The sequence below is a fragment of the Nomascus leucogenys genome, chromosome 13 (assembly GCF_006542625.1).
Source record: "Nomascus leucogenys isolate Asia chromosome 13, Asia_NLE_v1, whole genome shotgun sequence".
NCBI classification, from domain to species: domain Eukaryota; kingdom Metazoa; phylum Chordata; class Mammalia; order Primates; family Hylobatidae; genus Nomascus; species Nomascus leucogenys.
In genome coordinates, this window is record NC_044393.1 from 942,180 (window position 1) to 956,740 (window position 14,561).

The 14,561-nt window shown below is 59.5% G+C and overlaps 1 protein-coding gene across 11 annotated transcripts in view; it reads right to left on the minus strand.

The window, feature by feature from the left end:
- Positions 1 to 14,561, minus strand: part of COL20A1 (collagen type XX alpha 1 chain) — a 37,663-nt gene that overhangs the window by 15,468 nt on the left and 7,634 nt on the right. For 7 of the 11 annotated variants that reach the window (XM_030825313.1, XM_030825311.1, XM_030825312.1 and 4 more), the window contains 17 exons: positions 10,416 to 10,559; positions 9,760 to 9,939; positions 8,354 to 8,512; positions 7,908 to 8,027; positions 7,307 to 7,471; positions 6,512 to 6,676; positions 6,091 to 6,248; positions 5,482 to 5,611; positions 4,437 to 4,582; positions 4,233 to 4,356; positions 3,926 to 4,065; positions 3,211 to 3,340; positions 2,827 to 2,969; positions 2,497 to 2,629; positions 1,855 to 2,003; positions 1,545 to 1,674; positions 342 to 380 (listed from right to left, as the gene is read on the minus strand). In XM_030825313.1, the coding sequence (XP_030681173.1) occupies positions 342 to 380; positions 1,545 to 1,674; positions 1,855 to 2,003; positions 2,497 to 2,629; positions 2,827 to 2,969; positions 3,211 to 3,340; positions 3,926 to 4,065; positions 4,233 to 4,356; positions 4,437 to 4,582; positions 5,482 to 5,611; positions 6,091 to 6,248; positions 6,512 to 6,676; positions 7,307 to 7,471; positions 7,908 to 8,027; positions 8,354 to 8,512; positions 9,760 to 9,939; positions 10,416 to 10,559 (2,355 nt within the window). The remainder of the gene's footprint in view (positions 1 to 341; positions 381 to 1,544; positions 1,675 to 1,854; positions 2,004 to 2,496; positions 2,630 to 2,826; positions 2,970 to 3,210; positions 3,341 to 3,925; positions 4,066 to 4,232; positions 4,357 to 4,436; positions 4,583 to 5,481; positions 5,612 to 6,090; positions 6,249 to 6,511; positions 6,677 to 7,306; positions 7,472 to 7,907; positions 8,028 to 8,353; positions 8,513 to 9,759; positions 9,940 to 10,415; positions 10,560 to 14,561) is intronic. The other 4 variants (XM_030825317.1, XM_030825309.1, XM_030825316.1 and 1 more) reach the window with 2 other exon arrangements.

Genomic DNA, 14,561 nt, shown 5'->3' on the forward strand with positions numbered 1-14,561 from the left:
CGGCACCTCAAACCCCCAGCTCCAGTCAGCGGAGACCCTGGAATGAGGCTGGAAAGGACCCAGGGTCCCCAGCGTCCCCAGCGCTGCCTGGGCTCTGCAGGGTCTTGGCCCTGACCTTACACAACCTTCGGCTCCCTCAGTGAGAAGCAGGAATAACCACCACCCAGCCAGCCACAGGGAAGTCTGTGGAGGCACAAACCCGCCCACACATCCTCCAACCGCACCACCACCGGGTCCCAGGTCCCAACACCCTTGGCCCCCATGCCCAGGAAGAGCCCGAGAGACTGTGGGCGGGCAGGCAGGGGAGGGCGCGCAGGCAGGGGAGGGCGCGCAGGACCCACCTGGGAGGGAGCCGTTGGGGCGGAGGGCTGGGCAGGCTGCTGAGAGGAGACAGGGTCAGTGTGAGTGGCAGCGACCCAGCCCCCCACGCCTGACAGACCACTGGGGAGGGGCCACTTCGTGGACAATGCCCCGGCCTGTATAGGTGGGACTGTGCTGTGTCCCATCTGCTGCCCACGAGGCCTGTGGTCCCCACGCCTCCCAGAAAAGGAAGGGAACAGGGATGGTCCCTGCCCCTCTGGATCTCACTGAGTGACACAGCTGTCCCCAAGACAGCCCGGTGGGCCCAGGGTCGTACCAGGCATCCCACTGGGTGTGATACCCTTTGAGGGTACTGGTCACCCAGGCGTGCCCTGAACTGGCAGGGCCAGGGAGATGCCTGGTGTGCGGGCAGGCCAGGGGCACACGTGTCCTGGGGGCCAGGAACATGCCTGGTGTGAGGGGAGGCCGGGGGCACACGTGTCCTGGGGGCCAGGAACATGGCTGGTGTGAGGGGAGGCCGGGGGCACGCGTGTCCTGGGGGCCAGGGAGATGCCTGGTGTGCGGGCAGGCCGGGGGCACGCGTGTCCTGGGAGCCAGGGAGATGCCTGGTGTGTGGGCAGGCCGGGGGCACGCGTGTCCTGGGGGCCAGGGAGATGCCTGGTGTGCGGGCAGGCTGGGGGCATGCATGTCCTGGGGGCCCAGGGACTTGGGTTTGCTCCATGGCAGGTGCTCGGAACCCTTCATGGGCAGAGAAGGCAGGAAGGAGCACCCCCGACGGGAGGAGCCGCTCTCCCCTCCCATGGGAAGGCGCCTCGCTGGGGCAGCTGTCCAGGCAGTGAGGACCCCGCCCCCAAGGGCGTGCAAGCCAAGACTGGAAGATCCCACAATGGGGTGCCCAGAGGGAAGCTGGAAGGTTGGGCTGGATCCTCTCAGAGCCCTCGCCCTGCACCTGTGGTTCTCCAGGAAAACCAGCAAGAGACAAAAAAACCAGCAACAGCAGCTCCCGCCGTGGAAGACCCCAGGCAACTGTGACCAGATCCTCGTCCCTGGAGAATCCAGGTGGGGCCAGCCTGGAACCAGTCATCTCCAGCCACCCGGGACCCCTGCCTGCCTGTGACCCCTGGGGTCAACTAGGTCTGGGGTTGGCTGGGTCTGGGGTTGGATGAGTCTGGAGCTGGCTGGGGTTGGGTCTACCTGGGTCTGGGGTCTTGGTACCCACTCACCTGTCTGGCCCGTGGCAGACACAGCCTCACTCCTGCCTGCTGCATAGACAGCTGAGACCAGGACCCTGTACTTGGTGGCTGCCTGCAGGTCGGGGAGTGTCACGTGGCTCCTGGGTCCTGGCACAGAGACCTACGAGAAGGGAAGGTGCCTGGTCCCCACTTCCTGGGCAACTTTGCTCGTCCACGCAGCTCAGCTGCCTCCCTCTGCGTCCCGCCATGGCAGAGCTGCCGCCCTCCGCAGACAGCGTGGCCATGCCCCTTCCAGGAGGCCCCATGAGGCGGGGTGGCTTCAGGCTCTACCAAGACTCACGGATTTCTCGGGTCCCAAGCCAGAGGCGGGCGCGTAGGTGAGCCAGTAATGGAGCACGCGGCCAAGCGGGGGTGTCCAGCTGACCTGCAGGCTGTCGGGGGTCTCCGAGGCCAGGGCCAGGTTGGAGGGGGGGCTCCTGCTCACTGTGGCTGGCCGAGAGCATGGGCTGTGTGGGGCTCAGACCCCTCCAGAAAGGAGGCACCCAGTGGCCAGAGGACCAGCTGCCCAGCCCCTACCCTGCTCTGTGTAATGCCCCCACCACACCATGCCACACCCCTGCCACAGCCCACACCACACCCCTGGCACAGCCACACTGTGCCCGTCACAGCCCACACTGGGCCCCTGCCACACCCACACCACGCCACCCGCCAGGGCCCTCACCATACCCCCAACCAGGGCTGCTGCCTGGGCTGCCCTTCGGGACACCAGGTGGTTTGTGCACTCGGCCACTGGGGGAACATCTATCCCCGTGTGGGCTCAAGGAAGTGCTGCAGACTCCAGTGACCAGGCCCAGTGGTCAGGGCTCCGGGAGCCAGCAGTTCTGGGAGTCTGGGGTCCTGGGTCTGTGCAGCGGGTGAGTCAGGGGTCCCTCGGGCCATCCCTGCCCCACACCCAGAAGAGGGGAAGTGGAGGGGCACCTACAGGGGGTATAGCGGAGGGACACAGGGTCACTGCGGGCCCCATCCCTGTAGTAGGCCAGGATGGTGACGTCGTACTCCGTGTGCCTCCCTAGGCCAGGCAGGATGGCCGTGCCGAGGTTCCCTGGGACAGAGATCTAGGGAGAGGAGAGCCCCCGGGGTCACCGGGTACATTGGGGTCCTCAGGTTGGGGGGCCTGGTGCACAGGCCATGGGCAGTGAGGCATCCCCGGGAGACAGGGTGGGCGCACATACGGCTCTGAGCCCTGGACTTTGGCCTCAGGACTGGGGGCCCACGGGGGGCCCCTCGGAAGGACAAAGCCACCCCTGCCCACCTCACGAGCCTTCCCCTCTCCCAGGGGCGTCCACTTGATCTGGTAGACAAGCACGCCAGACGGGGCTGCGGCCACCCACGCCAGCTGGACCGCGTCCCCTGGCAGCTCCGTCACAGACAGCTGGCTTGGGCTGGGAGCTTTCTCTGAAGGAAGTGGAGACACAGGCTGGGGGTGCAGCCCCTGAGCCTGGGCGCCTCAGAGGAGGGGCAGCCACACCCAGGAGCACCCTGTACCCCCATCCATCACACCCGTCTGGGTGCTCGTCCCCACCTGGCTCAGCACTGGCCCAGAGCAGGCTCCCAAAACACTGGACGTGAACTGTCCAGCGGGGCAGAAGGACACGGAACCCCCCCGGACCCCCAGCTCCAACCTCTCCCCACTCACTGGTGGTCACCCGGCCAGTCAGCGTAGAGGAACCTCCCCCAGGGTAGAGGCAGGTGACGCGGACAGTGTAGGTGGTGGAGGAAGAGAGAGGCCCCAGCGTGGCCGAGGTGGCGTTCCCAGGAGCCTCTGTCTGCAGTAGGTGGGAGGGCGACATGGCAGGCCCAGCCGGTGCCTGGAGCCCTTGCTGGGGTGGAGACCCAGGCCCAGCACCTGCGGCCAGGAGTACCCCATGACCCCCCAAAATGGGGAAAATGGGCTTGTCCTGAGGGATGGGAGGGCAACAGAACTGCAGGACGGCTGGGGTGGGCCTCCCCGGCCTGGTTCCCCACAGCCCCTGCACCCACACCCACCCCCACACTCACACCCGCCCCCACACCCACATCCACGCCCACACCCACACCCGCCCCCACACCCACCCCCACACCCGCCCCCACACCCCGCCCCACACCCACACCCGCCCCCACACCCACAACCGCACCCACACCCACCCCCACATCCACGCCCACACCCACACCCGCCCTCACACCCACATCCGCCCCCACACCCACATCCGCGCCCACACCCACACCCACCCCCACACCAGGTGCCCCCCGTGTGCCTCATAGCCGCCGTGGTTTTAAGTGTGTTATTTGATGGTTGACTCTACCCCATGCCTGCCAGACAGGGCCCCATGGTCCCTCAAGACACTCGGGCCCCCGGTGGGCTCTGCTCTCACCTGCCCTGAGTGTCCGCCCTCGCTGGAGGCATAGGTGACCCTGACCAGGCGCACAGGCCTCGGAGCGCCCTCCCAGAACACTCGTGCCGTGTTGTGGCTCACGTCTGAGAAGCCCAGGTGTCTCAGGGGGGCCAGGGCGGCTGCAAAGCACAGCACAGCCTCAAGGCCAGCATGTGGCCTCTGTGGCAGGGGCAAGGGTGGGCAGTGGCTGGGACCGAGGGAGCCTGAGGTCCCCCACGCCATGGAAGGCTGAGGAACAAGATGGGGCACCCGCCCGTGGGCAGGCAGCCGGGGTTGGAGCACTCACGGGTCCTGGCACGGATGCCCCGGGCCTCACTGCCCTCAGGGCCTCGCAGGCTCTGCACGGAGACCTCATAGTCCCTGCCCGGTTCCAGGCCATCCAGCAGCACCTCGGGCCGCCCGACCTGCACCTGCAGAGACATGACGTCCCAGGCCAGCCCCCACTCGCTCTGCCCCACTGCCTCCCCCGCCACCCCCCGGCCCAGCTCACCTCTCGCTCCTCCTCCTCACCCTTGGGGGAAGCAGGAGAACATCGCACCAGGTAGCGGGTGGCCCCGGCCGAGGGCTGCCAGGTGAGGTGGACGGTTCTGGGCGTCACTGCGGCCAGGGTCAGCGCCCGGGGCGGGGGCAGAGGTGCTGGGGGGCCATACAGGGGCACTTTAGGAAGGGAGGCCCACAGAGACCACACTCAGGCACAGGGGGACCCTCACACCAGAGCACGTGGGCGCGGCCACCGCCTGGCAGATTCACAGGATTCGAAGTGGCACTTCCCAGGCTTCACCTTGGGCCAAGGTTTGTGGCTCCAGCTCTGGGGACACAAGGCCACCCCACAGTGTTGTTTAAGGCCATCTGCCTTGAGGTCATGGGAGGAATGTGGCCTCCGGGGGGTGAAATGGGCTTCGGGAAAACAGCCAGGCACAAAAGGCCGCACGGTGTGATTCCATCTGCAGGAAACTCTGGGACAGGCACATCCAGAGACAGAAGGTGGCTCGGGGTGGCCGGGGGGGCGGGGGCAGGGGGGGCAGGTGCTTAAGGGTACAGTGGTTCCTCTAGGGAGAATAAAATGATCTAACATGAACTGTGGCCATGGGTGACAGCTCTGAATATACCAAAGCCACTAGAGTTCTACACTTTAAATGGGCAGATTGTGTGGTGTGTAAATTACATCTCAACAAGGCTATTACAGATGGGCTCATGGCAGTCCCTGGGGGTCCAAGAACCCAGCGAGCTAAGCCACGTGCTGGAGGCCAAGCAGGGGGAGCTCCATAGACACTGTGGACAAGGAGCATAATGGGTTGTGATTATGGCTGAGGTGATGACACCAACGGTATAGCTGGTGTTCAGAAGAGAACACCCAGGGTCAGAGGGGCCCAGTGACTCAGCCTTGGTCACACAGCAAGCTGGGGATGGTGCCAACTGTGGGTGGTTAAGATCCAGGGCTGCTCGCTACGCTGCCCTGGGGTGCCAGGCTCCAAGGGACGGCCGCGAGTGGGGCCTCCCACCCAGAACCTGGCCGCTGCCTCCGCCCCACCTACCTGTGGTCACCAGGCCCCGAAGGCCTTCGCCAACACCGCCCTCATAGACGGGGAACACGGAAACCAAGTACTCTGTGCGGGAGGCCAGGCTGTGCAGCTCCATGGAGGCGGCGGGCCCCTCCACCACCACCTGGAACAGAGTGGGCAAGGATGGAGCCAGGAAGGGGGGTGCCGGGGGATGGGGAGCAGGACAGGAACTGTCAGCTGGAGTGTGAGCTTAGCTGGGGCCCGCAGGGTGCCCCACTTCCCACAGGCCGGGGCTCCCGGTACCTATGACAGAGCAGTGCCAGGCACAGCATGGGCAGGCCCACCACAATCGATCAATCGATCGATCAATCAAAGGGAGAAGGCGCTCTCAGTCTGACCCTAACCCCAGCACCCTCGGAACGCCCCCTGCTCTGCCCTCCTTGGCCACTAAAACGCACTCACCCCAGGCTGCCTCCCAGACGCAGCTCCGCGGTGAGTCCCTGGGCTGCCAGCCCCTCGCCACCCCCTTCTCAGCCTGGACCTAGTTATTTGTGGGCCTTTATTCCCGCCCTCCCTTTGGCTCATCAGACCCCACTACGGCTGAGGACCGGCTCGGGGAGCCCTGTATACCAGCCCCCTCACCTCCCTGGGGGTGCCACCTCTGGAGGCTCGCCAAACGATCAGATACTTGAGGGGGAGCTGGGGGGCTGGAGTCCACGACAGGCGGATGCTGGAGGAGGTCACCTGGCTCAGGACCAGGCTGGTAGGGGCGGGGAGGGTGTCCAGGGCTGGAGCCACTGCTGCTGGAGTAGTGGGAGTGGGGGGGGGGCAGGTGGTCACTGCATGGGCAGCTGTGTCCACGCTCCCCCTGGTGGCCACTCACAGGAGGGACAGGAAAGCTGCTCCCCAGCCCTTCTGTGGACAGATGTAAGGGGGTGCTGCAGACCTCCTTAGAGCCACAGGAACTGGCCTCGGGTACCACACGGGAGCCACAGCGTCCCCCCATCCTCTGCCCAAAGCAGCCAGGGAGGCTGCAGCCTGTGTGGGTGACCCTGCCCCTCACCTGGGCCCTGCCGCGGGCTCCCACCCTGGAGCATCTGGCAGATGAGGCGGCTGAGCAGCCCAGCCAGCGCTCCAAGCTGCAGGAAGTCCAGCACATTGTGGACAGTGATGTCCCGCGGTGGGGATGCCAGGAGCCTCAGCTCAGCCTCATCGGCATTCTTCACACCTGCTCGTGAGGAGGGAGGTGAGGTCAGCCTGCACTGAGGTCACCCGACGGGGCCACCTGCAGTGGGGGTCTCCATGGAGACTGGGTCAGGAGCAAAGAGGCCTATGGGCTGTACTCGGCCCACCTGCCACCCACGTGCTGGGCCAGGTGCTCCCGAGGGGTTGGGGGCATCAAGGAAGGGTCTGTGCTCTCAGGACTCCTGCCTCAAAATCTGGGGTTTCCTCCCCACAGGACAGAGTTGATTCGCCTGTGAGTCCCAGGCCCTGGAGGGTGCCAGGAAGCTCCTCGCCAGGGCACAGCAGGCAGGAGTCACCAGGCACAGGGATGGTGGCCAGAGGAGGCAGCTGGAGCTGCTCGGTGAATATCTCACCAGGGAGGTTCACGCCACAGGGGGAGGGTTGGGGGGATTCTACGGAAGGCACCGAACACCAGGAGATTGGAAAGGAGCAGCCCGCCTGTGCCGTCGCCTCTGAGTGCCAGGCGGTGCCCGGCTCTGCGTGCAGCTCCGTGCCGCGGATGTGGAAGCTGGGGCTCAGGGACCAGGTGCCCAAGGCAAGCTCCCTGCTGCGACCCCAAGCCCACCTGGCGGTGAGACTCCAGCCCAGGGCCGGGGGGCCGCATGGTGCTCACCCACAGCAAAGACGTTCACGCCCAGGTCCTTGAGGACACGGGCAGCAGTGTGCACATCGTCCTGGGACTTGCCGTCTGTCACCAGAATCACCACCTTGGCCGCCTCTGGACGGAGGCCAGCCGCCGGCTGCAGGTTCTGCCCCAGCACGTGGGTCAGGGCAAGGCCTTGGGAGCAGCAGGAATAAAGTGACAGGCAGCTGCCAGCATCCCCTCCTGGTGCTCGGCTGGCAGCAACCGGACAGCACAGATGCTCCTCTCGTTCCCTTGTGGGGTACCAGGAGGCCAGGCGGCAGCCCAAGGGAGCAGGGAGGGTCTGCCTGTGGAGGGGCCCCAAGTTCCCCAGCCAGACCCTACCTGACCCCGACTGGGCCGGGTGTGGACCCAGCCAGAGCTGCTAATGTGGAACAGAGGAGCCACGCGCTGGACGTGGGCCCTCGTTTTCGTCAAAGGTAAACAAGGACTCTGCCCTCTATAAAGGTATGAACAGGGCTCAGGTCCACACCACTTGGAGCTCCATTTACACACAAGCTTTCAGGATCTGGGAGGGCGGCAGAAGGAGGTTCGCCCTCAGGACGGAGGGAGGGGCGGGCCTGGGCCGTACCTGTGAACGTGTTTCCCCCCTTGTATCGGAGGCGGCGCACAGCTGCCAGCACCTGCTCCTTGGTGCCGAGGGAGTTCAGGTCCCACTCAGTCTGGGCATCCCCGCTGTACTGAGTCAGGCCTGGGGAGTAGGGGCGCGGCCACAGGCTGAGTTTCCAATGCCGAGATGCCCAGGGAGCTGGGCACAGGGCCACACCTGAGAGCTGCACGTGCCTCTGTGGGGTCCCCCGGCCACAGCAGCCAGTCCCCAGGGAGAGGACGCTTGCAGAGCCAGGGCCTCCACACAGAGGGGTCCCCAGAACACCTCATGTGGAGCAGGTGTCCCACCCCACAAGGTGAGAGCCCTGGCTGGTGTGGGGACCCCCACAGGTCACAGCCTCCTCCGGCAGTCAGAGCTGTGGGGACCATGCCCAGGTGGGGCAGGAGGCGGGCCGGGCCAGCACCCACCTACTTGGACTTTATCTGGCCCGATTTCAAAGGGTGCGATGACGCTGGCCAGGAACTCCTTGACCTGCTGGAAGTGACTGTGGCCAATGCTCCAGGACCCGTCCACCAGGAAGACCATGTCAGCAGGCACGGGGGGCAGGCAGCGGAAGTGGGGGCCGGCTGGGGCGGTGGGAGTGGGTCAGGTGCTAGGTGAGGCCCATCCCTGGTCCAAGACCCCCAAACTGCTCCGGGCCTGGCCTCAGCCCCCAGATCACCTTCCCTGGGGCTCCAGCCACAAGAGTGAGGCAGGCTGGGCCAGGTTTCAGGGGAAAGGACTCCAAGATCCTCAGGCCTCACCAGACTAGACAGCCCCACACTGGCACGGCTGCACAGTCCAGCCACCGCTGATGTGAGGCAGCCTGGTGCTCGGGCACGTCTGCCCTCCATGGCTGCATGCGGCTGTCTGGACAGGAGCCAGCCTTCGCTGCCTGCCCAGGCATCAGGCCCAGAAGCCCACCAGGCACAAACCAGGTGAGGAGGGGAGGGTGGGCACCACAGACAGCCCCAGCAGAGCCGCCGTGAGCACCGCAGGGCAGTGCTGTGAAGACAAAGCCCCCATCGCCCGTCTGGCGCTCCCCAGGGTTTTGCAGGGGCAGTGCCTGGTGGGGTGGGCCCCAGAGCCAGGGCCAGACCCCCAGGGAGATGCCTGAACGAGGCCAGCAGCCATCACGGTGGAGCCCCCCGTGGGGCGATCGAAGAGGCCCAGCTGCCCTGAGGCCTGCATGGGTGGGGACACTCCCCTGGGGGAGCCCAAGTCCAAGGGACCCAGCAGAGCCCAGCACCCTGAGGGGACGACAGCACTGGACCCGACAACCCTCTGGAGGGGATGTGCCCAAGTCTGAGGAGGAGAACACTTCCTTCAGTTCCAAGTCTGATGGGGGAGGTAGAATCCTGCCTCTGAGGACCCCAATCTGATGGAGGAGACAAAGCCAGGCCCTCCCAGTTCTATGGGGAAGCCCAGCCCCGCCTACGGGGGCCCTGTGGGCAGACACAGCGCACTGCTCCCGTCTGTGCCCACCCCTTACCTGGCTTCTCTTCTGCCCTGGTGTGGCTCTACCTCTCCACGCCTGGGGCCGGCTGGGCAGGGCCCTCCCTCCGGGGCCCCCGGACCAGCTCTGCTCCTGATCCCCTTCCTGGGGGAGCATGACCCACCCCTCACACCACCCCCTAGACCCAGGCTGGAGGTTCCCAAAGGGGTCAGAGGTAGTGGGACCACCTGCTCCCAGTGGCCTGGCTTGAGTGAACCTGGGAACATGACAGCCTTAAGTTAAAGCTAGAGACTGTGTGGTCAGACATGAGGAAGAACTTCCTGGCCTCGTGGTGGGAAATGTGGGAAACCAAAGGTCACTCCCTCCCCGGAGACTTATTCTGCCTCCACTCCGACCCACCAGGAGTGGGCGGATCCTGGCTTGGCGCGGAGGCAACTCGGGGCTCAGAAGCCTGCTCAGGGTCTGGGCTCCCCACGTGGGAGGGGGTGGGCTCCGGGGCTCCAGAGCCGAGGGGCCTCTGGCTGCTTCTGTCCAGGGAGCTACTCTTCAGATCCTCAACTGCGGGGGGACACAAAGGGCCATCAGGGTGGGAGCGGAGGGCCTGGTCCACTGGGGCAGCTGCACATACACACCCCTTCAAGGGCGCATCTGTGGGTGCTGAGGGCCCAGGACCCTGGGAGGCATGCAAAGATGTCAGGGGCAAGGCAGCCTTGCGGGTGAGTCAGGACTCAAACCTGCCCCTAGCCCAGACCAGAGCTGCTTCACACACACCCACTCCCGGGGCTGGAACGCAGCCTGGGGGAGGGTGGGACCCGGCCCGGAGGAGGGTGGGACCCTGGCCCAGCAGACGGTGGGACTCAGCTGGAGGAGGGTGGGACCCAGCCTGGAGGAGGGTGGGACCCGGCCTGGAGAAGGGTGGGACCCTGGCCTAGCAGACGGTGGGACTCAGCTGGAGGAGGGTGGGACCCGGCCCGGAGGAGGGTGGGACGCGGCCTGGAGGAGGGTGGGACCCAGCTGGCAGACAGTGGACTTACTCACAAACTCCCTCCGAGCCAGCAGGAGGCGCCCAGAGCCAGTGAGCTCGAAGATCTGCAAGGTGTAGCCCTTGGAGGGGCTCAGGCCTCCCACTGTGGCTTTAGGGGTCTTGGTGGTCAGTATCACCTCCTGTTCCGAGTCCCCTGGGTAGGGGTGGGGAGAGCTTTAGAGGCCAAGGTGGGCACACGTGTGTGCATCTGTCACGGTGGGGAGTGAAACCCTGTTGGCTCCTCCTCCCCACCCCAGCTCCTCCCCTTGAGGCCAGGGAGACAGAAAGGGAGAGGGTCTGATGGAAGGGACATGGGCTCCTGGGTAATAATGTGACAGGGAATGGGTCTTGGGGCAGTGAAAAGAAGATGTCACTTACTAAACCCCCCTAGAGGAATCCGTCACATGGTGAGGTGAGAACCCATCAACCCTCAGAGACACTGTCAAGGTATGAAGACGGGGCTGCCCAGGGAGGGGATGAAAACCCGAGGGGCCAGGTCCAAGAAGGAAGAGTCCGGGGCCAGGGCCCTACCCATTCCCATAGGCTCCCACCCTATGGGCTGCGCAAACCGACCAGCCGCAAGTATTTTCTGCTGTGTGACTCCATGATTCTAAAGTTAGGTCTGGATTTCAAGTGTGAAAAGCAAACAAATGATTCCAAAGGGGACACTGTCATATTCTCAGAGGAAAGGGCAAGAAGAAATGGCCTTGAAATAGCACTCCGGAGGTAGCAGTCAGACCTGGAAAGGCACTTGGAGCACTGGGTGATTCTCTGGGTCTCAAGTGCTAAGCCAAGGGAGAAAAGGGGGAGAAACCCATACCTGCACACCTGCAGGGAGGAAGGGAGGGAGGAAGGGAGGGAGGAGCCCGAATCTGCACACCTGCAGGGCGAAGAGGAGGGAGGAACCCACACCTGCACACCTGCAGGGAGGAAGGGAGGGAGGAAGGGAGGGAGGAAGGGAGGGAGGAAGGGAGGGAGGAACCCACACCTGCGCACCTGGAGGGAGAAGAGAAGGGAGGAGCCTGCACCTGCACACCTGGAGGGAGGAAGGGAGGGAGGAACCTGCACCTGCACACCTGGAAAGAAAACGGACACCATCCTCCCTGTGCAGTGAGTGGCTCCCCACAGCCCTACCCAGCCCTGTGCCAGGGAGTGACCAGCAGGGAGGACCTTCTGCTCTTGGCTGAGCAAATGGGAGGCGGGGTGTTGTCATTACCATCAATAGCTAACTGTTACTGAGTTTTCACTGTGTGCCTGGCAGTATCCTAAGCATTTCACAGGTATCAAGCCTCATAATCTTCACAACCCTATTACACCCATTTTATAGATAGGAAAACTGAGGCACAAAGGCCCAATCACACAGCTACTCCGCAGTAGAAGTGGGATTGAAGCCCAGGTCTGTCATGTTTTCAAGGCTTCCTGCACAAACATGTGATTAACAAGCAATGACAATAATGAAAAAGTTTTATGACATTTAATATAAATATAGAATTTTAAAAGTGGGGCATGCCTGTAATCCCATCTACTTGGGAGGCTGAGGTGGGAGAATCACTTGAGCCCAGGAGTTTGAGTCCAGCCTGGGCAGTATAGTGAGACCCCATTTCAAAAATCAATAAATATACAAAAGTGCTTGAAAATGGGATAAATATTATTGTGATGTTCTAATGTCCTAGCATTGCCTGGGGACAGCTGAGACAACCATCACGTATATCATATGCTGATAAATCAAGGCTGCATGTTGTGGTCGCTAGCGTGGTTACTTGAAGGGTAAAAGAATATAGAATCACCAAGTTGATGGCATCAGGGAATAATCACCCCATACCTACTGAACAATCTTAACTTCACAAGACACACCAGACATTATGTACTGCCAGCTGTGGTAACGTAGGAGTTACACAGCACCACTGATACAGAATTCTTGTTAACAAATATAATCAAACTTGAGTCCGACCAAACTTCCAGGATCTAACTGCCAGTCTATGGGAGACAGGGTGGAGAGAGGAAGGAGCGAGCTAAATGGCTCCCCAAAGATGCCACTGGCAAGAGAAGAAAGTGGGAAGCTCAACAGAACACTCTTGTTTGTTCTTCTACAAATAAGTGTCAAGGAAAAGGGAGAGGGGGAATCTGTTTTAGATTAAAAATTGCCTAAGACACAGGAACCAAACACAGTGTGTAGACTCTGTTCACATCCCAATTCAGACAAATCAATTGTAAAAGACATGCATCAAGGCCAGGCGTGGTGACTCACGCCTGGAATCCCAGCACTTTGGGAGGCTGAGGCGGGTGGATCACCTGAGGTCAGGAGTTCGAGACCAGCCTGTGTGACTTTGAAAATATATGCAATTTGCAGAGTTTTCGAATGTTCTAGTTAAGTTATTTACCTTATTTTTCAGATTTTTTTATATAGTTACTATGTTTGGGGTCTACTTATCCTGTTACTGAAAAAAGTATTTCAAATCTCCATCCTAATTGTAGATATATCTTTCTTGTGGTTGTCTTACTGTTCTTTGCATTATGCATAAGGCTCTGTTATTGGGTGCATACAAACTTAGAATGATTGTATCTTCCTGGTAGGTTGACCCTTTTTCATTTTGAAATGCTCTTCATTATCTCTCTAGTGCTGTTTTTTTCCTTATGTCTTACTTGCTTCACCAGGTAGTGTTTGCATTAAATCTCTTTTCCCCTTCTTTTACTGTTAACCTTTCTCCAGCCTTTCATTTCAGATGTGTCTTCTAAGCAGCATATAATTGGGTATTGTTTTCATCCAGTGTGATAGTCTTTGTCTTTTTATTAAAATATTTTTTCCATTTATATTTAATGAAATTAATGATACATTTGAGTTTATATCTATAATCTTCCCTTTTTATTATACTTGTTATAAATTTTTATTCTCTGCTTTCTTGTCTTTGTTTGAACTGATTTTTTAATGGAAAAATTTAAACACAAAAGAAGTGACCATAGTATAATGAAGCCTCATGTTTTCATGATGTAGCTTTCAGCAATTATCAGCATGTGGCCAGTATTGTTTTATGTCCCTCTCCTCAACACCCCTCTACATTCTATATTATCTTAAAGCAAATCCCAGACATTATATAATCCTGTCTATAAATATTTCAATATGTTTCTCTAAAAGACTCAATCGTAAGCCCAATACCAATCATAACCCCAATACCCAAATTTAAAGTGTTTCAGTACTATCTTTGAATATTTAGTTGTGCAGAGTTTTCTAACTTGATGCATGTCTTTTATTAATTAATTAATTAATTATTGAGATGGAGTCTCACTCTGTCACCCAGGCTGGAGTGCAGTGGCGTCATCTCGGCTCACTGCAACTTCCACCTCCTGGGTTCAAGCGATTCTCCTGCCTCAGCCTCCCGAGTAGCTGGGATTACAGGTGTGTGCCACCACGCCCAGCTAATTTTTGTATGTTTAGTAGAGACGGGGTTTTGCCATGTTGGACAGGCTGGTCTCAAACTCCTGTCCTCAAGTGATCTGCCCACCTTGGCCTCCCAAAGAGCTGGGATTACAGGCGTGAGCCACCATGCCCGGCCAGCAAGGCACTTTCCAAAGGACTGAAAGCATATTGTACATTTCTGGCCACAGTGCAATTAAGGAAGAAATCCAAAACAAAAAATAAGTAGAAAATCCCCCATGTTTTAAAATTAAGAAACACACTTCTAAGTAGCCTATGGGTCAAATAAAAATATCATAACAAAAATTAGATATTTTTACCTGAATGATAATGAAAATTCTACATATCAAAATGCAGCTATAGCTACTGCTTAGAAGAAAATTCAATAGTTTTAACTTCATATCTTATAAAAGGGCAGAAAATCAATGAACTTAAGCATCCATCTTAAGTTAGAGCAGAAAATTAAACACAAAGAGAGTAAAAGAAATAGAAACAACAAATTAATAAAAAATAAACAAAATCAACGACAGACCAACCAAGACAAAATGTGTTTTATTAAAAGACTAATAAAGTAAATAAACTTCCAGACTGCCTTTTGAAAGCAGAGAGAAGATTCAATCAATAACAGGAATGAAAAGGGTGCTATAACTATAGAGTCTCTCGGATAATATGAAAAATGTTATGCCAACTAATCAGGAAATTTATATAAAGTACAAATTCCTATTTAAAAAACTAACTTACCAA